Source organism: Panthera onca, chromosome D4 (genome assembly GCF_046562875.1).
Source record: "Panthera onca isolate mPanOnc1 chromosome D4, mPanOnc1 haplotype 2, whole genome shotgun sequence".
NCBI classification, from domain to species: Eukaryota; Metazoa; Chordata; class Mammalia; order Carnivora; family Felidae; genus Panthera; species Panthera onca.
Window position 1 is genome coordinate 44,518,006 of NC_138351.1, and position 24,849 is coordinate 44,542,854.

Below are 24,849 nucleotides of genomic sequence, written 5' to 3' on the forward strand. Positions count from 1 at the left end.
AACCTTCTATTACAATTAAGTATCCCAAGGGGCACCTGGGTGGCTCAGTCAAATGACCAACTTCAAGTCAGGTCACAATCTCACAGTTCATGGTTCAAGCCCCACATGGGGCTCTGTGTTGACAGCTCAGAGCCTAGAAACTCTTTCAGATTCTGTGTCTCCCTCTCTCTCTACCCCTCCCGGACTCACACTCTCTCTCTAAAATAAATATAACAGTTTTTAAAAAAAATTAAAGGAGCACCTGGGTGGCTCAATCAGTTAAGCATCTGACCTCGGCTCAGGTCATGAACTCGGGGTTCATGAGTTTGAGCCCTGCATCGGGCTCTGTGCTGACAGCTCAGAGCCTGGAGCCTGCTTCAGATTCTGTGTCTCCCTCTCTCTCTCTGCTTATCCCCTGCTCATGCTCTGTCTGTCTGTCTCTCTCAAAAATAAACATTAAAAAAAAATTAAGTATCAAAGATGAGCTTGGGGAGCCTTGGTGGCTCAGCTGGTTGAGCATCAAGTTCTGGATTTCAGCTCAGGTCATAACCTCCACGTTAGACTCCATGCTGAGCGTGGAGCATGCTTAAGATTCTCTCTCCCTCTGCCCCTCTCCCCCGCTTACTCTCTCTAAAAAAAATTGAAATAAAATAAATAAAATTTAAAGAGATGAGCATGGAAGAGGATAAATCTGGAAATCAAAGTGTATTTAGGGGTTCCTGGGTGGCTCAGCTGGTTAAGCATCCAACTCCTGATCTCGGCTCAGGTCATGATCTCACAGTTTCGTGGGTTCAAGCACTACATCAGGCTCTGCACTGGGGATTCTCTCTCTCTCCCTCTCTGCCATTCCACTGCTCGCGTGCTCTCTCTCTCAAAATAAACATTTTTTTTTTAAGTGTATTTAATACAATCTCTTTTCCTATTCTAAGTGATTTCCATCTAAACTAAATTCTTAGGAGCTAAGTGTCTGGCTCTTGTAGAATTCTGATAGTGTATCTTAGTACAAAATTCTACTTCAAGAAAGAATCTTGAGGGATGCATACGTGGTTCAATCGGTTGTGTATCCAACTCTTGCTTTTGGCTCAGGTCATGATCTCATGGCCATGGGATCAAGCCCCGCTGGAATATGTTTAGGATTCTCTCTCAGAGCACCTCGGTGGTTCAGCCAATTAAGCATCTGACTTCAGCTCAGGTCATGATCTCACAGCTTGTGGGTTCAAGCCCTACATTGACCTCTGCACTAATAGCATAGAGCCTGCTTCAGATCCTCTGTCTGTCTCTCTCTCTCTCTCTCTCTCTCTCTGCCTCTCCCCAGCTCGTGCACACATGCTCTCTCTCGCTCTCTCTCTCTCAAAAATAAAAATAAAACATTAAAAAAGAAAAAAGATTCCCACTCTCTCCTTCTGCCCCTCCACTGCTCATGAAGTGCACGTGCGCTCTCTCTCCAAAAAAAAAAGAATCTTGAAGTTCAATGAATTCAATGGAGTTCATAAATAAAATCCTATCTATGAATCAATCTACTAACTCCATCAATCTTTATTTAGCCCCTTAAGGTCCCAGCAAGTGACCTTAATCAAATATTTCATTTGCTCTCTCAAGGAAAGAGAAACCAAAAACATAATTGAGATTGGGAAGCATCAACTATTCCCCTCTAGCATGCTTAGGGAGTAAAATAGAGAAGCCCAATAACATCACTATCTCTTCAATGTCAAATCTCCACAATAGATTGCACTATTTTTCTTAAGGTACTCCAAGAATCAACATCATATCCAGATCTAAGAATAAAAAAATAAATCTTCCACAAGAAATCCTGACCTTCTGTGAATTGGGAAATTACTGCCAAGCAAACTGCCAATAGCTCTATTTCACATATAATCTGACTCTTGTTACGGTGTTTCGGTTTATTAACTTATTAAAAGTATACAGAATGAAGAAGACTTCAATTAACATATAAGTTTTGACTCTTGTTATGGTGTTTCAACTATTAACCTACTTAGAGTATACAGAATGAAGAGAGCTTCAATTCATTTAAAATTTAGAATTTTCTTTTAGAATTATCCTAAGTAATTTGTTTCCATAACTGTGCCTCAATTATATGGGGAAACTGGACTGAAAGACCCCTATTTAGATCAAAGGGTAGTCAGAAAACAAAAAACTTTAATATAACAAACCAGTTGAGTATGTCTGTGTTTGATTGCCACTTAATAATGCTTAGTGTCAATAAAGATTAAATATATTCCCCAGGTAGACTACATACATTTAGAAATTTTTGCTTATATAATTTGGCATCTGTTTTAAGAGCCAAAATGAGATAATAAAGAAAACAGGCAATAAAAAAAATTAAGAATACTCCTGAAGGATGTTCTAATAAACAAAAGTTTAGTTTTCTTCACATGTTAAATTTTGGGATTAGAGTGAATCAGAAGTCTTCCCTTTTTTTTTTTTTTGTTTTGAGAGACAAAAAGCAAGGGAGAGGGACAAAGGGAGAGAGAGAATCTTTTTTCTTTCTTTCTTTTTTTTTTTTTTAATGTTTATTTGTTTTTGAGAGAGACAGAGCACAAGAGGGGAAGGGCAGAGAGAGATAGAGGGAGACACAGAACCCAAAGCAGGCTCCAGGCTCTGAGTTGTTAGCACAGAGCCCAACACAGCACTTGATTCATGAACCTTGAGATCATGACTTCAGCCAAAGTTGGACATTCAATCGACTGAACTACCCAGGCTCTCCAGGAGAGAGAGAATCTTAAGCGGGTTCCATGCTCAGCAGGGAGCCCAACACAGGGCTCAATCCCACCACCCTAAGGATCATGACCTGAGCTGAAATTAAGATTGGATGTTCAACCGACTGAGCCACCCAGGTGCCCCTTCCTTTTTTTTTAAAGCATGGAACTCTGTTTATCAAATGGCATATAAAACCCTCAATATATAATACACATAAAAAACTATTTGCTCAGGTTGAAGTGGAAAAAGGTTAGACCAGTGACAGGTTAAATTAGTTTCATCCACATCACCAGAGGGCGCTGCAGAACAGTCTAAAAACTAGGAGACAAGATCATCTCAGAAGCCCTTAAACTCCTGGATTTGGATTTAGTCAATTGGTCACAAGTGGTTTCAAAGAAGCTCACAGACACAAAAAGGCAAAAATTCCCAAACTTGCACTAGATAATTTCCATACATGTTTTTCTTCAAAAATTAGATAATCCCCTATGAATCCCAAAATTTAGATAAACAAAAGAAGGAAAAATAAAAATGCCTCTGTGTCAGAAATGTTTCAATCTTTCCTGAAAATATGGATCCACATGGAAAAATATTCTCTAGTTAAGAGAAGAAAATTATAGATGATCCCATAGTACAGAAGCTTGGAAATTAGGTGAAGAAGATGAAACTAAATTAATGAAGGGGGGAAAAAATCAATATGAAAATCAAATTTGTTCTACCTGTTGGTTAGATCATGCACAGTTGCCGGTATATCACTGGCTCTCCTGCAATCATTTTCTTGGTTATGTTGTTTAGGTATATCTAAAGGAACATAAAAATTAATTACTCTTGAATTATGTTTGTATATCCTAATATTCAGGGATCTCTTGAAATTCTAGAAAAACTTCTAAACAAAAAAAAAAACAGAAAATCACAATATGAATGCTAATAGGAAAAAAATCATTCAATTGTGAAAGTATACAGATAGGACAGATACAGAATATCTAGTAATAAGCTTTTTTTTTTTTAATGTTTATTTATTTCGAGAGAGAGTGCAGTGAAATCGCACGAGTGAGCCCAATGCGAGGCTTGATCACTTTGGCCTGCATGAACTCAAATATGGCCTACATCTATTGCCTGCCCTAGCCTAACTACATAATTCATACATTTTTTATGCATTTATTCCTCCTCCTTTCTTTCTAATATTTACTGAACTCAATAATTTCTTGCACACGAGTACTGGGCAATTGGGGAAACTGAATATAAAATGGATACTAGATATTGTAGAGAAATGAATTTTTTAGGTGTGATAGTGGCACAATAGTTGACGAAGCTGAATATGAGATACAACAGAATTATTATTAGCTTTTTAGATATGACATTACTATAGTAGTTACATAGGAAAAGTCTTCATATTTTTATGGGAATGCATGCTGAAACACTTTCAGTGAAGTGTTACAATGTCTAGAACTTACTTGGTTTAGCAAAAATACAAATATATATATATATATATATATATATATATATATATATATATAGCAATATGGCAGATGTTGATTATTAAAACAGGTAGTATTTGGATAATTATACTATTCTTTCATGTTAAACAGTTGTGGGTGTCTATACAAAACCTTGTAAACAAATGTTTATACCACCATTACTCATAATACTGAAATAGTCCAAACAACCCAAATATCCATCAATGGATGAATGTATGAATAAACAAAATATGGTTTAGTCATTCAAAAGAATGTATTCATAAAAAGTAATGAAGTACTAATACATGCTACAACTTGGATAAACCCTGAAAACATTGTGCAAAGTGAAAAATTCTGCAAATGAAAGAAGCCAGACACAAAAAGCCTCATATTGAGTACTGGGTGTTGTATTTAAGTGATGAATCACTGAATTCTACTCCTGAAACCAATATTGCACTGTATATTAACTAACCAGAATTTAAATAAAAATTTGAAAAGAAAAAAAAAAGCCTCCTATTATAGGACTCCTTTTATATGAAATATCCAGCATAGACAAATCCATAGCGATAAGAAGTACATTAGCGGTTGCCAGGGATCAGGAAAGGGGAAAATGGGGAATCACTGCTTAATGTGTACAGGATTTCCTTTTGAGATAATAAAAATATTCTGGAGCTAAAAAATGGTGATGGGGGGATGCCTGGGTGGCTCAGTCGGTTGGGCGTCTGACTTTGGCTCAGGTCATGATCTCACAGTCAGGAGTTCGAGCCCCGCATCGGGCTCTGTGCTGACAGCTCAGAGCCTGGAGACTGATTCAGATTCTGTGTCTCCCTCTCTCTCTGCTCCTCCTTCACATTCTCTCTCTCAAAAATAAATAAACATTAAATTAAAAAAAAAAAAAAGTGATGGTTGCACAACTCTGTGAATTTACTAAATGCCACTGACTTGGAACACTGCAATGACTGAAATAATATGTGCATTTCACCACAATAAAAAATAATTGGGGGGAAAAAAACAAGAATGTAAAGAAACTGCTATCATAGTGAAAAATAACTGATCAGAGGAAGGTTTAAGAGAGACAAAAACAAATAACCAACCTGGAAGTGAAGCAGGATACCGCAAAAGAATACTCCTAGCATACGCTTCTTCCGAGGCAGGATCAAATGAAAGGGGAGACATTGGTGGTAAAAGATCCACAGCCTTAAAACACAGAAATCGTCATTTTGAAATAAACACATTTACTCGTTACCATAGTAACAGTGCTAAATTAATCTATGAATGGATGATTTTCCCCCTAGCAAAGATGGAATTACCAAGCATGGCAATTATCTCATAACTATTTTTAAACAAAGGAGTACAATATTAGAACAAGGGGACTACTCTGTCCTCCAACTGTGCCTCAAATGTAATACTACCTAACAGCAAGAGAAAAATCTCATTTTCTTTTTAATATAATCCTCTGAGTCTAAAAATATTAACTATAAATCAGAAGGCAACCTGATAAATACTTGAATATGTATTTAGAAAATTAGAGAAACCAAAACATTTAAACTTTAGGCTCAGATGCCAAGATGACAACCACGCAAAGCATTCCTAGATCATTTGTAACATGATAATCAAAAGACTGCCTTACACTAAACTACTCTCCAAAAGGCAAGCCAACATTACTTACTGGAGTCGAACCTTTAACTAGACTGAAAGGAGACAGACCAAGAAATTCTTTCCACTTTTTATGCCATTCTCCTTGCCGTTCAGCAACAGAATGTTTTATAGTTGTGAGATCTTCTTTTACTTTACACCTATGATTAAAAAAAGAATTTCCTTCAAAACATGAATATATAAAACAAGTATTGAATAAAATTTAAGACAACAGTTTGTAGAGAAAGGGAAGAAAATATAACTGGAAGTTCAACCAATACAGCATGTATGAACTGAATAAACTCTCACAGTGAACATTCAGTTCTGAAAATACTTTTCCTTTTAAGACCAGAAAGCAATCATACATCAATTATTCCATTTATCCCTTTAAAATATTGTTTTTTCCTAGTTCTAAACTCAAGTCCAAACTCTACTCTTACTCTGTCCCTCCCAGCTCCTCCACTCAAATAACAAATTTTTCTAAGGCTTAGTTTATTAGTTTTATTATACAAAAGAAAAGCTTGAGAAAAGTTGAAATTATTTCATAAAGAATAATCCCTTAGGGCAAATAATTTATTCTAGAAAGAAAACATTAATTTTCCTTTCTACTTTATGTGTCTCCCCAGGAGTCAATGACAAGGTTTTTAAGTTCTAATAAAATGCTCACATTCGTTTGCCAAAGCTGAAGAGTTGTCAACTACACACGTTGTGCTGAGAAATTATCAAAACCACCCTATTCCTCCCCCAGTACCATAACAAAAGATATTTCTGGGATACCTCATACGCTTCAGATCTGATAATCTTTCTCTCTGAAGTTTGGTCTCTTTTTCAAGGAATTGAAGATCTATTGTCAGTCTTGCTGGGTCAGCCTGATAACGTTCATATTTCACTACTTTCAAAACTTCATTTAATAACTGAATAACTGTTAACAGGTTCAATTTTCCAGCCTCATAAACATTTCCTATGTGCAACTAAGGATTCAGAGGGGGGGAAAAAGTGGTTCTTAAGATTATGAACTGTTACATAAATATATTTATGTTTCTTATTATATAAAAAGCTTACCTTAAGAATGAAAAAAGTCAAATGTCTACCCAAAACTGAAACCAAGTAAATAATTTTGGTCCAAAGAAAACTACTGTGAAAGAATTAACATGCAGTGCTATATTGTTATATTATGCAAAAAAAGTTGCAAACTAGAATAAAAGAAATGCAAACAAACAAAGCAAAATGAAGACTGAGAAGAAAAAGGTTTGGTGAAGGATCATAAATTCATGTTTTGTTTTGTTTTTAAAATTTTTTTTAATTTTTTGATGTTATTTATTTGAGAGAGAGAGAGAGAAAAGCAGAGAGGGAGACACAGAATTCAAAGCAGCCTCCAGGCTCCAAACTGTCAGCACAGACCTGGATGCGGGGCTCGAACCCAGAAACTGTGAGATCATGACCTGAGCTGAAGTCGGACCCTCAACCGACTGAGCCACCCAGGCACCCTCATAAATTCATGTTTTAACAGAAGTTGCAAATTGATGTCCCTTAATGGCTGAATCCAAACTTAGACATGTTTATTTGGCCTGCACAACTCCAATATTTTAAAATCATTTGAATTAGCTGCCAATCAACTAAAAATCTTAAAATTTCACATAAATACCACTATTTTTCCAAAAAAAAATATATATGTTCCAAAGAGAAATATATATGCTCCAAAGAGCATATATTATCTACCTACTCCCTGTATACAGGAATCTGAATTTGCAGACTTTTATGTACTCTGAATTTGAAGTGCCTGGCATGTTACCTATTAAAGTGAAAGCTCTTCAGGGTCACAACAATATTTTACCTTTCTATCCCCTGTTATCATTAATATTTGACATATTAGATACTTAATAGAGTGTGAGTTTACTAAGAAAACAAATGTACGTAGACAGATGGAAATGTCCCATAAGCAAGTGGAAATAATTTCATGGAGTTTGGGTTGAAGGCAAGAAACTTGAAATACCAATTTGGGAATATTATTGTACAGGATACTGATGAAAACATAGAATTGAGTAAGAAAAAACAGATGAATATAATGTGGGAAAAAGCAGGCATTGATGGAACAATGGAAAACACTTTCATTTGAAAGTCAGAGAAAAAGGAAGCGGTAGAAAACTGAGAACAGCAGTATGAAAAAACACAAGAACAAAGGCACTGAGGTCACAAAAGCTAAAGGAAGCAAAATTTTACAATACTTAGCATCAAGATGAAAGAGAAACCAGAAGATAGAGACTTTTTTTAAAAAAGGTTTTTATTATTTTCAAGTAACCTCTACACCCAACATGGGGCTCAAACTCACAACCCTGAAATCAAGAGTTGCATGCTCTACCGACTGAGCCAGCCAGGCACCCCAAAAGACATTTTAAAAAGAAATTCAGCAATTAGGAGATCATTAATGCTCCCCTTTGAGAATTTATAAAGAACTAGTACCAAGGGCGTCTGGATGGCTCAGTCGGTTAAGCACCCAAATTCAGCTCAGGTCATGATCTCACAGTTCATGGGATAGAGCCCCGCATCGGGCTCTGGACTGACAGCCTGCTTAGTATACTGTGTCTCCCTCTCTCCCTTTCTGCCCCTTCCCTGCTTGTGCTCTCTCAAAAATAAATAAATAAACTTTAAAGAACTATACCAGATCATCTTCCTACTAAGTAACCTCCTTCTCCTCTCTACACTGTATGATGTAGCACCATAAAAGAAATGAACAAATTAATAAAAGCTTGTGTGTGTGTGTGTGTGTGTGTGTATACACACACACCAACAGCCCTTTATGAAAGTTTTACTAAATATATTCACAAAAATAAATTCTGAAGACAAAAAAATTTTAAGAAAAATATACAATATTCATTATGTATTTGCTATATGTAATACATACTATATATTAAATACATATATTTTAGTGTGTGTGTGTATAAATATATATATATATGTAAAATATATATATGTAAAATAATTTCATGAAGAGAGTTCCTCCAAAAACTTCTTTTATATCAAATGCTTACCTGACCCATTTGTTTCTCAATTTTGTCAAGTAAGAGCCTTGGAATATTGATAGTGACATTAGTTCCATCTAAAGTATACTGGTTAACAAGACTAAGGACTGCATTAACAACTTCTCTTTCTTTTTCCAAAAACGTGAGTGTTTCATTCACTGAAGCCCACAATGACCGCACCTTTGAAAACAGAGAGAAAGTCTATACATAATCTGTACATACATCAAAGTAATGCAAAACACAAATATATACTCACTCCCAGGAATAAAGTATTCCTGGAATGATTTCTGGCGAGAAAATTAACGATCTAAAAGCACTAAAATTAATTAATTAATTAATTAACCATCTAAAAGCACTGATACTACTTCCAAAGGGGCTTTAAAACTAAAGAATTTCTCAGAAGATTTTAGCCAACCATGGTTTTCAAAAAAATCTAAAAAATCGCATGGTACCAAGATGCAATTAGCATTTCCTGTGTTTTGATATGCCACCAATCTAACAGAAACTTTTCAGGGAGAAATAATAAAGATTTTCAGGAGGGAAAAAAAAAATACTACACATCAATTTTAAGAGTTATTCAAGTTTCAAAAGGTAAAAATGTGAAAAACCATGTTCATTATTTTTTTAATGTTTATTTACTTTTAAGAGAAAGAGACAGAGGTGTGAGTGGGGGAGGGGCAGAGAGAGGGGGAGACAGAATTTAAAGCAGGCTCCACGCTCTAAGCTGTCACACAAAGCCTGACTCGGGGGCTCGAACCTACAGACCACAAGGTCATGACCTGGGCTGAAGTCGAACACTTAACAGACTGAGCCACCCAGGCACCCCAAAAAAACCACTCTTCTTTAAAAGCTAAGAATCTTAGGTGGCTCAGTTGGTTGAGGCTCCAACACATGATTTTGGCTCAGGTCATGATCTCACAGTTTACGGGACTGAGCTCATGAACCGTGCACTGACAGCATGGGGCCTGCTTGGGATTCTTTCTCTCCCTATCTCTGTCCCTCCCCTGCTCATGTGTGCCTGCACCTGTGTGCTCTCTCTCAAAAAAAAAAAAAAAATAAATAAATAAAAAGCAAAGAATCTTAGGCATATATTAACATGTCTATGTTCATTAAAATTCATACATAAGTATGTTTAGAGATGATAGCTACACTTGTTTATTTCAGAGAGAAAGCAAGCGCACACACACACTATAGCAGGGGACAGAGGGAGAGAGGGAGGAAGATAGGGAGAGAGGGGGAGAGAGGAAGAGGGAGAGAGAGAGAACAAGAGACAGAGAGAATCTTAAGCAGGTTCCACACTTAGCACAGAGCCCTATGTGGAGCTCAATCCCATGACTCTGGGATCATGACCTGAGCCAAGACCAAGAGTCAGACGCTCAAATAATTGAGCCACCCAGGCGTCCCAGTAGCTATACTTATGGTGAACACAGCATAACACAGTTGTCCAATCACTATGCTATACACCTGAAACTACTCTAACATTATGTGTCAACTATACTTCAATTGAAACAACAAAAAAAATTTTTTTAAGAATGTTCATAACATTTCTGTTTATAAAAATCAAAAATTGCAATTAACCCAAAAGTTTACCTAGAGTAAAAAAAAACAAGTATGTTGTGCTATATTCATAAAATAGAATACTACATAGTATTGGGAATGAACATACTATGACCTACATACACAACAGCATGGATAAAACAGCATGAGTCAAAAAAGACAAATACAAAAAAATATATTCTATATACTCCCTTTTATATAGAGTTCAAAAAAAGGCAAACAAATCTTTAAGAAGGGAGAAAAGTATTTAGTTTTGGGGGGAGGAAATGGTTGTGAATGAAAAGGGGCTTGAGGCTTCTGGGGTAATGTTCTGTTAAACTATATGCTGGTTACATGGGTGTATCATTTTGTGAAATTTTTTCAAGATATACACTTAAGATTTTTGCACTTTTTTGTTTGTATATAATGCCTCAAAAGAATTTATAAAAGTGGGAGGTAGGTAGGGAAACAGAATAATTATACCCATGTTTGTGTTTGTCTTCCCATGGTCTAGAGGTCTCACAAGATGACATTTCTTTGGTGAACAAAGATCCAGGATCTGATTATCAAATTTTTACTTTTATCTTGTCAATGGCTAAAAACTGACTGGACTTGGGCAAAGTGAACATTAAACAAACTCAGGAGAGATCAATGTGAAAACTTTAACATGTTTCACCTCAACCTATTAAATTTACAATCAAAGATATAATGTTCAGTAATAGGAATATTCATATTCACTAGTTGGAAGTTCCACAATAGAGTGACTTTGCCTCTTTCCTTCACTACTGTAGGTATAATATGTAGAAGAATGCCTGGCACATGGCAGTAATCAATAAAAATTCAATGAATTGGGGGGCGCCTGGGTGGCTCAGTCAGCTAAGTGTCCAATTCCTGATTCCAGCTCAGGTCATGATCCTCACAGTTCATGAGATTGAGCCCCATGTCGGGCTCTGCACTGACGGCACTGAGCCTGCTTAGGATTCTCTCTCCTTCTCCCTCTGCCCCTCCACCACTCATGTTCCTTCTCCCTCTCTCTCGCTCTCTCTCTTTCTCCCTCTCTCAAGTAAATAAACATTAAAAAAAAAAAAAAAAAATTCACTGAATGGATGAATAATTATTTCCTGAGGAGGGCACTCACCTTTTCCAGTGACAAAATGCCTGGAAAGCCAAATTAACACCCAAAGCAGCCTGATGATCATAAAATCAGAACAAAGAGCTGGACAGAGATTTCATCTACACACAAAGGCCTAAGAAAACACTCCAATCTCACATCAAAGCCAACCTCTGAAAACCTCATATCATTTATGTCTATCTAGCAGATTCCTCCCTACTGCCAAGCCAGCCTCAATGTGACTTCTCATTTTTCTTCCATACTTACCATCTCCCTTCAGATAACATATTTGATTTAGATAAATTAATACTACTGATTAAGTTACAATCAATCAGGCTCAACTTTTCTTGCTGACATGAAAGATTTTAAATTAACAATATTTAACACTGCCTTTGTATATATTTAGTCTTACAAATTATAAGCTAGTTTTCAATTATATTCATGCTTTTTAGAAGCATCCTGTTGACACTGTAATATATCACTTATGAGTTTTAAAAAATAGTAACAGTCTTACAAAAAGAAATGATAAAGACAAAATAAAGAGTCCAAATGAGTAAAGATCGCATATGACAAAAGTAAGAGATTAAATCTGTCCCTTAAAAAGTTGCCTCACCTTTTGGATTTTCTCTTGTATATTACTTTGGTCATCACAGGGTTCCATTCTGGTTAAAAATTAAATTATTTCATTAGCCATTCTTTAAAAATCACATGGTAATTTACCACTCAAAAAGCAAACAGATCTACAAACCCACTCACTAAAAACCATTCTAATTAAAAACAAAAATCAGGCACCAGGTGGCTCAGTCAGTTAAGCATCTGACTTCAGCTCAGGTTATGACCTCACAGCTCGTGAGGTTGGGTTCTGCGCTGACAGTGTAAAGCCTGCTTGGAATTCTCTTTCTCCCTCTCTCTCTCTCTGCCCCTCCCCTACCTGTGTACGCACACGCATGTTCTCTCTCTCTCTCAAATAAATATATAAATAAAAATAAACAATAAAAACAAAAATAAAATTCTAGCTCAAAGCAATAAATTTATTAGAAGAACTGGACTAGGAATCGAATTATGTTCTAATCCTATCATGTAGCTATTGATAACACTATTTTAACTGATATTTCTGAGACCCTCAGTTTCCTTACTAGTAAAATCCAGGAGCTAAACTAAGGCAACTTTCAGCCATAATCTAAAAGTCACTTACTTTTTTATTTGGTTTTCCTGTCCCATACACTCTGATCTCAAATTTCGTACTTGTTTAACTGACAATCTGTAAGAAAACATATAAATGACGACTATAATTCCATTATAATTAACTGGTATAGCCTACTTTGATATTTTCCCCCATTTCTTATCTTTGCTCAAGACTTCTGAAGACTAATCTTCCAAATACACCCAGCAGCCAGCTAAAGGACTCTAGAGTCCTTTAAGAGTTATAGAGTGATCTAACATAGAGGCTGCTGTTGAGATGGACCAGGACTTCTTGGCTCATAGACACTCTGACTTCAAGTAAAAATGTTGGAGGTAAGACCATCCTGCTCTCTAATGCTTCTATCACATAGAAGTTAATGTTAACTTCTTAAAGTTAAATGTTACCTAAGACAGACGACATTGTAGTTTCAAGGTGATTTCAAAGGATTTTCTAGCTTTCACAACAAATAACACAGCATTTAAAAAGTTACCTTATTAGAGTTGTTTATAATCATAAAAAATTAAACATACTCTATTTCTTGAGAGTAGGAACCTTGCCTGTCTTAATTAATGCTGTAGGACCAGTGCTAAACAATACCCAGCAGACCGAAGTAACTCAAATAAAAATTTGTTGACAGAATGAACTTAAATATAAAATAGTATGAAATGGTTAAAGAAACTATGGAATACCTACTTAAAGGAGTATCTACTTAACAGATATTCAATAAACCATTATATATTAAAAGCAATACACTTTAAAAACTAAAAAATAAAATTGTTTTAATTTTTAAAAACATTTTTTTTAATTTTAGTAAATAAGTAAATGAGCAATATACTATGGCAATATGGAAAAATTTACAAAAGGAAATATGAAGAGAAAAAGGATACAAAATATAATGAGCACTATAATTACAGCTTAAAAATGTAAATCCATGTTATAAAAAGAAAAAACACTTAAGATACTAAATTCTTTTTTTTGTTTGTTTAAATTTTTTTTTAATGTTTATTTATTTTTGAGACACAGGGAGAAAGAGCGTGAGTGAGGGAGGGGCAGAGAGAGAGGGAGACACAGAATCTGAAATAGGCTCCAGGCTCTGAGCTGTCAGCACAGAGCCTGATGCAGGGCTTGAACCCATGAACCGTGATTTCATGACCTGAGCCAAAGTCGGACGCTCAACCAACTGAGCCACCCAGGCGCCCCTAAATTCTTAAACTAAGGTAATATTTTCCCTTTCTCTAAACTTTAATTTACAGTATTCGTAATTTAAAATATCTTATTCAAGGGGTCACCTGGGTGGTTCAGCCAGTTAAACATCTGCCTCTTGGTCTCAGCTCAGGTCTTGATCTCAGGGTCATGAGTTCAAGCCCTGCACTAGGCTCCACACTGAGTGTGCAGCCTCCTTTAAAAACAAACAAACAAACAAACAAAAACAAAACAAAACAAAACCAAAACCCAAAAAACAAAAAACAAACTTTATTCAGAAGTCATCTGGGGGGCGCCTGGGTGGCTCAGTCGGTTGAGCGTCCCACTTCGGCTCAGGTCATGATCTCGCGGTCCATGAGTTCGAGCCCCGCGTTGGGCTCTGTGCTGACAGCTCAGAGCCTGGAGCCTGTTTCAGATTCTGTGTCTCCCTCTCTCTCTGACCCTCCCCCGTTCATGCTCTGTCTCTCTCTGTCTCAAAAATAAATAAACGTTAAGAAAAAATTTTAAAAAAAAAAGAAAAGAAGAAGTTATCTGGCTTTGGGGTGCCTGGGCGGCTCAGGTAGTTAAAGCATCTGACTCTTGGTTTTCGTTCAGGTCATGATCTCACAGTTCATGAGTTCGAGCCCTACATCAGGCTCTGCACTAACAACTTGGAGCCTACTTGGGATTCTGTCTCCCTCTTTCTCTGTCCCTTCCCTGCTTATGCGCACATGCTCACTCGCTCCTGCTCCTTCTCTCTCTCTCTCTCTCTCTCAAAAATAAATAAATAAATAAAACATTTTTTAAAAAGAAGTAGTTATCTGGCTTTAAAATGGAAAGATTCTGGGGCGCCTGGGTGGCTCAGTCGGTTAAGCGGCCGACTTTAGCTCAGGTCATGATCTCGCAGTCCGTGAGTTCGAGCCCCGCGTCGGGCTCTGTGCTGACAGCTCAGAGCCTGGAGCCTGTTTCAGATTCTGTGTCTCCCTCTCTCTGACCCTCCCCCATTCATGCTCTGTCTCTCTCTGTCTCAAAAATAAATAAACGTTAAAAAAATAAAATAAAATAAAATAAAATAAAATAAAATGAAAAGATTCTGAGGTAGGCATGGATTATTGCCACTCAAAGTATATTGATGACATTTGCTCAAAAAGAAAGGAAATTTCATTTTCTATCAAAGTATTACTTACTGTGCATTTTCCTGATACTCTCGGATAACACAATCTTCTCTTTGCAAAATATGTAAAAATCTATTGCGTGCTATATGGCATCTGGCAATGCATTTATGCATATCTTGTGGCTTTACATTAAATGTCTCTGTAAAATGTATAGATGAATCTACATGGAACACAAATAAGATCACAGAAAACTTTGACTTAAAGCTAATGGATATCAAAAAGGTTGAAATTTACTCATTTTAAGAGATTAACAACTCATACAACTAACAACTCCTTAAAAGCAGGTATGCCACATACACAAGAAAGATACAATTAATTTTAACAAAAACAAGGAAACCTATTTTTAGGTAGGCAACTAAAAATGGTATCTGAAGTTAAGTTCTTTTACATAATTAAAAACTTTGAGAGTCCATCTGTCCCAAATAATTCTTATTATCACAGCTTGATATAGCCTTGAACAAATACTTTCTTATACATGAACTTCTTACTCTTAACAGAATCTTTTCACAACAAAGGAAGAAAATCAATTAAAAGAGATGAGGTAAGATCACACCACCACCTTTGCTGCCATCAGTTTATTTTTCTACCTAGTAAGACTAATAGGACAACCAACTAAAACCAGTCTCTACTTCTCAAATAATTCTTAGCTATGTTACTAATGATCAAAGCAGATCCTGAGAACAATCCGTCCAAACATTTCGGAGTCCACATCCTGCTCTAAGATGATTCAATACAATAACAATACATATTCTGGAAAACAGGGATCACCTCATTGCACTTAGCACTACTAATCCAGGTCCTAGTGTTAACTCCAAAGAAACCACAATTTCTAAATATTTAACTAGGGATTCGTTTACTGAATGTAGACAGAGACTGAACATGTTGACTGGAATTACTTCCAATCAGAAACAGGACAACTCATGCTTAGAAGTCTTATGCACAGTAAACTCTTGCTAAATCCAACCACATGTATTTCTTATAAAATAGTTTGGGCTACATGTAACTGGAATAGACCATCTACTAAAAGAAAAACTGGTAGCAATGCTTATGTTGCATTAAATTTTAAATATGCATATATTTATACAGCAAGATCACATGTATAAGTTTTCAAAAATCAAGCAAAGAATATAAACCGAAAAAGAAGGTTCACATATCACATCACAGAGAAAGGACATTAAGAGCTCCTATGATAAAAAAGAGCAGTAACGTAAGAGAAAAATGGACAATTATAGAATGCAAAAAGAATATGAATTGCTCTTAAATATATGAAACAACTTTCAATCTAACTAAATAATAAGAGAGATACAAATTAAAACTACCCTGAGATTCCATTTTAATCTATCAGGCTGAAAAGATAAAATGTGTGACCACACACAATGTTGTTGAGCCTTTGGAAAAAACAGACATTCACTGTACACTGGTGATAGAAGCATAAATCATCCAATCCCTACAGAAAACAATCTGATAATAACCAGCAAATTAGAAATCTGGAAATTTGACCCTGGAAGCAGTCTTCAGGAATTACGTATACATATATACACACACACACCATACATGTATATGTGGGTATGTACGTGCATATACACAGATACACACAAAGTCATATACGGATAAAGCTTGTCAATGTAGCATTGTTTTTGTAGCAAAAACAAAACAAAAAAAGGGGGGGTAAGGTGGAAGCCAAATGTCTGTCAACAGAAGACTAGTTAGAAAATACACTGTGGGGTGCCTGGGTGGCTCAGTCGGTTAAGCATCTGACTTCAGCTCAGGTCATGATCTCATGGTTTGTGAGTTCAAGTCCTGTATCAGGCTCTGTGGTGACAGCACAGACAGGAGCCTGGAGACTACCTCTGATTCTGTGTCTCCCTCTCTCTCTGACCCTCCTCACTCGTACTCTGTAACTCTCTCAAAAATAAATAAGCATTAAAAAAATTAAATATATATAATGTAAAAAATTTTTTAAATTAAAAAATACATATATATATACATATAATGTATACATATACTATATATATATAATGGTATATCCATTCAAATATGCTGTTCTAAAAAGAGAATAAGGAAGAAAGCTCTATGAACTAATATGAGATGATCTCCAATATATACTCTTGTGTGAAAAACACAAGATTCAAAACCCAATGCATGTCACCATTTAGGATTTAAAAAAAAAAGAATATATGTATAAATATATGTATAATATATAAATATATATTATACATGTATTTGCCTGTATTGTGGATTACACTGCTTGCTTCTATGAAGGCAAACTAGGTAGAGCACAGAAGTGAAAGATAAATTTTTTCACCTTTTGATTTTGAATAATGAAAAATATTACCTATTCAAAGTAATTAAAATGTATAAATATGTATAAAAATTTTTTTTAATATTAAAAGAAAATAAATGACATAAAATGTCAGCAATGGTTGTCTGCAGAAATTGGAAGACGGATGGGGTTTTGTCGCATCCACTTTTCTGTACTTTCTTACCCGTGTTTTATGAGCATAAACCAATTAAACAGAAAAGCATATTTAATAAACTACAAATGGGGCGCCTGGGTGGCTCAGTCGGTTAAGCGGCCGACTTCGGCTCAGGTCATGATCTCACGGTCCGTGGGTTCGAGCCCCGCGTCAGGCTCTGTGCTGAAAGCTCAGAGCCTGGAGCCTGTTTCAGATTCTGTGTCTCCCTCTCTCTGACCCTCCCCCATTCATGCTCTGTCTCTCTCTGTCTCAAAAATAAATAAATGTTAAAAAAATAAATAAATAAATAAATAAATAAATAAATAAATAAATAAAAAGTAAACTACAAATAGCATTCTTTTAAGAATGCTTTTTAGGTCTTAGCTTAAAAATCAAATATTTTGTTTCCATGAATGAGGAAACAGATCAAATCCCTTTACAACAGCAATTTCTAACAAAAAAATTAAACACATTGATAGCAGCCAAAGTAAACCTCACACAACACAACATTTAATACAATGTAGTAGAGGCAAACTATAACCTGCAAGTTTAATTTAGCCCTCTGGCTAGTTTTGTCAGGTCAGCAAGCTAGGAATGCTTTCTATGTTTTTAAAGGGTTGTATTCTTTTTTTAAGTTTATTTATTTTGAGACAGAGAGAGAGAGAGCGAGAGGGACAACGTGAGTGGGTGAGGGGGAGGAAGGGAGAAAAACAGAGAGAGAGAGAGAGAGAGAGAGAGAGAGAGAGAGAGAGAGAGAAGAGAGAATATGAATGAATCCCAAGCAGACTCCGCACTGTCAGCACAGAGCCTGTTGCAGGGCTCGAACTCAAACCATGAGATCATGACCTGAGCTGAAATCAAGAGTCAGACACTTAACCAACTGAACCACCCGGGCACCCCAAAGGGTTGCATTTTTTTTAAAAAAAAAACACAAAGAAGTACATGAGAAAGAGACCTGTGTAATCCACAAAGCCTAAAATATTTACCATCTAGCCTTATACAGAAAATGTTTCCCAATCCCTGTATTAGAACATACAAAAATAATCTGAATAGTTACTCATATTCATTAGAAACTTTCAAACTACAGTACCAGTAGAATATTAACTATATATCTTTTGAGGTAAATTAATGTTTTTATCTTACCTTGTTGTATTAAAATCTCTTTATGATTCATATATTATGAAGAACAATAAAAATTTTAAACTCAAAACAAAAAAAATCCTACTAAAAATTTAACTTACTTCTAGAATGGGTTTTTATATATTTTATTGCAACAAATCTTGCAAAATGATACATCAGATGAATAAATTTAGGACCACCAGGAGAAAGAAATAGTGAACCAACAACTTGAGGAAAGCCACTTCCACATTCAGCCTATGGAAAAAAGAAATCAGATGATTTGAAGACCTTATCAATAATAACCTTTATACTTATATCATCCTGTTTTTGTAGCATAACAGGACTGAACAGGATTAGTCCACTTGAACCAGAAGCTGACTATTTGAATCTTTCTAAATTCTTGGTGGACTGGGTCACAAAAAATAATTACAATATAAAGCCACAATTATTGATACTATGTGGGGACACAAGCTAAAATAATCTACGGTCAAAAAAAGTTTTCTTTAAACAAAAACTATGATATAAAATCCTAGGAACTCAAAAGCCTATTTCCAATGCATCTAGCCAATAAAGCTGATTTCCTAGAAACAGAATACTAACCAAAACCATCCAAAAGTGTTATTCTAACAAATATTTCCTTGCTATTATACTGTGAACGTAAGAGAAATAAAAAGATTTCACCTCCAAAAATTTAATGTATAATTACACTTCAATAAAGCTAGAACAAAAAATTTAATGTAGTTTCTAACTTCTTAAAGTTTGTATCTTCCAGAAAGAGAATACTTACAGAAATCTTTTTTAACCATTCACAGCAATGTTTCCGGAATTCAGTGTCACTTTTTTGGTCAAACGGAGGCCAACAAAGCCTTAAAAACAAATATAAAAGCATTAGAAATATCAACAAAAAAAAACTCAGCAAAATTTTTAAACATGAAACTTATTTCCTACACTAGAAACATTAATGCTAAATGAAACAAGACTAACATTTGTAGATTTCAACTAAAGAAAGACACCAACTTGTGAGAAATTGGGTCTTTTTCTTTATAAATAACTATAAGACTAAGGTCAGTTTACTGTAAATCATCAGTGAATAGGTATGTTAAGTGAAGGAATGAATCACCATTAAAATTAGTACGAATCAGCTAAAGACCACACTCTCAATGGATTCACTGCACTAATGCATAAAGATGGTATATATAAATTAGTACGTTAAGCCTGGAAAAAGAGAAAGAGAGAGAGAGAGAGAGAGAGAGAGAGAGAGAAACATAGTTACACAGAAGAGTACAGAAGGAATGACATAAGAGCTTTTGACTCCTAGAGATAATCCATATCATACTCAGTGTGTGCTACTGTTTTGTGTTTAAACAAGATATAAAATTATTAAAAAGTTTTGCCTTTGTTTTAGTCAAAAATAATAGACTTTAAAATTTACCTATTGCTTTCCCCTGATAAATTTGTATCCTGAGGCAATTTTTTTTTATGTATCTATAGCATAAAATACATTCTATAGTCATATAAAAAATTAAGTATGCACGGAATAAATAGACTAAAAGGCTGGAATGTCAACAGTGATATTTTCTGGTTAGTGAGTTTAGGCATGATTTTTACTTCCTTCCTTACATTTTTTGTATTTCTCGAATTGCTTAAAATGAGCTGTATTTTGTTTATCATCAGGAAAAAAAAAATCAGAAAATCTATTTTTATTTAGCAGAGAAAATCCTACAGTTTAATGATACAGATTTCCAAAAAAATGTTTTAAAAATACCTGTTCTCCTGGTCACTCATAACTGAAGACAAAATATTAAGAATAAATTATCAAAAATAACAAAGCCTAAACAAATGATTTACTTGTTGCTTTTCTATTTAAGAGGACAATGGCATAATATAAATATTAAAACATATTTTAACACTTCTTCTGACGAAGGAAACCCAAATCACATGCAAAAGAACTTGGAACCAAGGTTAATGGGTATTCACATTTTTATCTCCTCCTTGAACTATTTAATATTCAACAGTATCTAACATGAGACTAAGTTTAATAGGAATGATTTTCACCTACAGCATTTGACACTTTTGTATATCACCGACAAAAATAGTAAGGATTTACAGAAATCTAAAAGTAAAAGTAGATAAAACAAGTAACACTGCCTACAGGAAAAGGAGTAAGGCAGGGGGTAATCCAGCAAAAAACAAAGAAAGGACAAAGTGAGCCATATAGATAGATTGGTACCAATTAACTGTTTTGCCTTATAATTATGAAAAATGTTAGGAAATAATTTTATAAAACAAAATCTATCTTATCCATGAAATAATCAATGATTTTAAGATAAGTACCAAAGAAAAATCACTCAGATATACAAAGCTTGAACACTAAATTTCTAAGACTCACACCTGATTTTTGTGACATCCGTTCAAAATAATAATGAAAGGCCAAAGTTGAAATTCTGGTTTACACCAAAGCATACTCCCTTTTCAAATTAGAGAATGACTACCTACAAAAAGAAAATAAATTAACCTGACTCACTTGAAAACTTCTTTGGTGAGAGACTGGTCCAGCGTTTGGAACAAAAAATAAGAAACGATTTGAAAGGCATCACGATTCAGCTTGTCAAACATGTTCCTAGTAGTTTAAAAAGAAATAGAAACAGGAAAAAAAAAAGGGGGGGGGGGGAGGGGGAGAAGAAATCCTTAATAAAAGGAAACATCATCAAAAGCTGTGTAAGAGTTTAACACAAATTAATATTTTTAATTCTCTTCAAGAGGTCAAGGCAAATTAATTTTTCATTCATGTTCATTTTTATAAGAAAAACAATAAACTTTTACTTTCTGAGTCTGAAAGTACAGATCAAATAGAAGAAAACTGGTAGAACTTCCTTTATTGCAATGAGAATATCGTACAAAAAAAGGAAAGCCTAATTAGGTAAAGAGAAAACTATGGCCTATGACATGGTGAAGATGATACAAACCAACATTTACTGAATAATAATAAAAGTAACTAATAATAGTTTATCACTTCCCAGGTATTATTTTAAGCCTTTTACAGGCAATAAATCATCTAATCTTCACAACAACCATGAAATACTGTGCTAGCTGCTTTACCATGGATTATTTTACGACATTAGAATGTAGTTTGATTACTCTCATTATACAGATGAAAATTTTTTTAATTTAGAGGTTTGCTAAAATTACCCAAAATCATATAACCAGGATGTGCAAGAGCAGTGATTTGAAGTATGTTATCTGACCCGAGTCCAATGTCTTTACCATTACATTTTAACTCCAGAACCATCATCATATAATGTAATTCTAGCAAGTCTTTTAAAGTTTTGGTTTTTCCGACTTCCCTAGCTAATCAAGACAACGCCTAAAAAAAATACAATATGTTAAAAATAACAACAAACTAAACCTTGTAAGAAATGCTGTAAGGAATCAAGAGTTAACATAAGGGCACTATGGCAGCCACTGGGCCAGAGTCATCAGCCACTGTTGTACAATGGATGTCTACTCCTCACGCCCCTGTCTCAACCCTTGGTGTCTGGTAAGACACAGAAAATTCAGGCTTCAGGAACTGTCAGAGCCAAGAGGAGAGTTTTCTGAACTTCATCTACAGCAACAACCTGCTGAATGAAAGGATCCACCTCAGACACCGTGTTCCACTCCATGGCCTACCTGTAGGATTTTAAGCTAACTATGCCAACTTCCAGGGCAAAACAAGGAAAACTTGGCATGGAGATACAGCCACCATTTTTCAAAGGCCTAGCAGTGAAGGCAGAGTAGTAGAATGGAAAATGAAAAAAGCAATTTAAGTTCTCTGAATAAATGAAAAGGAGATAGAAATGGAACACACCCCCAATAAAGTTTACACTCAAGAAGGAAAAGAAATAACCTGCCAAAGTTATCAGATAAGAAATTATGAGAGTGCTCCCCCATTACTCTAGCATAAAAAGGTCATTTGCATGGGTGCAAAAGAGAACAGCTTGCCATTGGAGTATCAACAAAAGTTAAAAGCCAAAGAACCAAATAACTATAAAGGAAAGGTCTCAAAGGAAACCGAAGACATTATCAAAAAGAGAAAAAAAAAAACTCACTAGAACATAATACAGTATATCTAAGGATAGTCTATGTGCTAATATAAATTTTTTTTTGAGAGAGATGAGAAAGAAGACCAAGCAGGCACCACGCTCAGCACAGAGCCCGACTTGGGGCTCAATCACTAGACTGTGAGATCATGACCTGAGCTGAAATCAAGAGTCGGAGGCTCAACCAACTGAGGCACCCAGGCGTCCCACAAAAATTTTAATATAAAATATTTTTAACATTTAGAACAGGGGTCTGAGATATTTCCATGTTCAATACATTTTCAACAATGATCTGAGGGATCTCAATTGGGTGGTTCCTTATTTTCAGAATCTAAAAAGAAACTGGCTTAGAAGTTAGGCAATTACAAAAGGAGCCGTGAGGCATTGGAATTCATGACAAATATACATGAATGCTCCTTCTATGAACACATAAAGCTATGTTCTGGAGTTGAAAAAAAAAGAGTTAAAATTCCCTTACTCCTATGTCAAACAACACTTTTGTCCTTGAAATATTTCTATTCCTCAACGAACACAAGTGAAGCTCCTACCTTATCTCTCAAACCAGATATTTTTTTCACATAGTACCCTGTTGTCTTCACTTTGACACTTATTATAATTTTTAATAAGACATTTGTTGAATGTGGGAATGCAAGCTGGTGCAGCCACTCTGGAAAACGGTATAGAGGTTCCTCAAAAAACTAAAAATAGACCCTACGACCCAGCAATTGTACTACTAGGCATTTATCCATGGGATACAGGTGTGCTGTTTTGAAGGGGCACATGCACCCCCATGTTTATAGCAGCACAATCAACAATAGCCAAAGTATGGAAAGAGCCCAAATGCCCATCGGTGGATAAATGGATAAAGAAGAGGTGGTATAGATATACAATGGAGTATTACTTGGCAATCAAAAAGAATGAAATCTTGCCATTTGCAACTACGTGGATGGAACTAGAGGGTATTATGCTAAGTGATATTAGGCAGAGAAAGACAAAAATCATATGACTTCACTCATATGAGGACTTTAAGAGACAAAACAGATGAACATAAGGGAAGAGAAACAAAAATAATATAAAAACAGGGAGGAGGACAAAACAGAAGAGACTCATAAATATGGAGAACAAACTGAGGGTTATGGGAGGGGTTGTGGGAGGGGGGATGGGCTAAATGAGTAAGGGGCACGAAGGAATCTACTCCTGAAATCACTGTTGCACTATATGATAACTCATTTGAATGTAAATTTTAAAAAATAAAAAAACAAAATTAAAAAAAAAAAAAGATCTACAAAGTTGACTAATAAAGAGAAAAGTCCTAATATGTATTGGGAACTTATATTCCCAAGCACTATTCTTGGCCTTTTGTACCTATTTATGATTTAATCATCTTGCCTTCTTTGTGAGATAACTGTTATAACTCACTAGATAAACTGTTTGAAGAGAGAATTAGAGACATTAAACGATGTGCCTAATAAATTAAAAAAAAAAGATATTTGTTGAATGAAGGTTTGTTCATCCACTAGACTGATATTCTGTAAGGGAAAAATTTATGTCTATTCTGTTCACCACTGTATATCTAGGTCCAATACTGGGTTCGATTAATACCTGTTGAATAAACAAACTGAATGAATCACCCTTTCTTTCCATTCTCATTGCTGCCTTAGTTTAGGCCTATCTAACTGCAAAGTTCTAATTCCCCCTCTAATTCATTCTAATACAACCAGAATGATTTTTCCAAAGTGCAAATCTTCTGGGCAAATACTCAGTAATGAAATTGTTGGATCATATATGTTAAGCATATGTTTAACTTTATAAGCGGTTACACAACTACTTCTGCACAGAAACTAGAAAATCCTATGACTTCACTAAAAAAACAATGAATTTTACGATATATAAATGTAAATGAATAAAAAATCTTTAAAAAAATTTTGAAATAAATTTGATGGTACATTCATGCTTGAAGCATTTTAAAAAAGACATCTATGGGGCACCTGGGTTGCTCAGTCGTTGAGTGTCTGACTCTAGATCTCAGCTCAGGTCTTAATCCCACGGTTAGGGGATCAAGCCCTGCAGTCCAGCTGGGCACTAAGTATGCAGCCTGCTTAAGAAATTCTTTATTTCTCTCTCTCTCTCTCTCCCCCCCTCTCTGCCCCTCTCCCCCACTCACACTCTCTCTAAAATAAAAATTAAAAATAAATAAATAAA

The 24,849-nt window shown here is 35.3% G+C and overlaps 1 protein-coding gene and 1 pseudogene across 1 annotated transcript in view; one reads left to right on the plus strand and one right to left on the minus strand.

Annotated features, from left to right (window-relative positions):
* The window catches only part of HAUS6 (HAUS augmin like complex subunit 6), a 38,953-nt gene that overhangs the window by 12,905 nt on the left and 1,199 nt on the right, over positions 1-24,849 (minus strand). The window contains exons 2-12 of the mRNA XM_060609691.3: positions 21,093-21,188; positions 19,356-19,434; positions 18,691-18,823; positions 15,006-15,153; positions 12,649-12,714; positions 12,067-12,115; positions 8,816-8,986; positions 6,564-6,757; positions 5,821-5,947; positions 5,246-5,348; positions 3,414-3,495 (exon numbers count right to left, since the gene is read on the minus strand). Coding sequence (XP_060465674.3) covers positions 3,414-3,495; positions 5,246-5,348; positions 5,821-5,947; positions 6,564-6,757; positions 8,816-8,986; positions 12,067-12,115; positions 12,649-12,714; positions 15,006-15,153; positions 18,691-18,823; positions 19,356-19,434; positions 21,093-21,188 — 1,248 coding nt within the window. The remainder of the gene's footprint in view (positions 1-3,413; positions 3,496-5,245; positions 5,349-5,820; positions 5,948-6,563; positions 6,758-8,815; positions 8,987-12,066; positions 12,116-12,648; positions 12,715-15,005; positions 15,154-18,690; positions 18,824-19,355; positions 19,435-21,092; positions 21,189-24,849) is intronic.
* LOC132663834 (gamma-glutamylcyclotransferase pseudogene) lies at positions 21,777-22,659 on the plus strand (annotated as a pseudogene).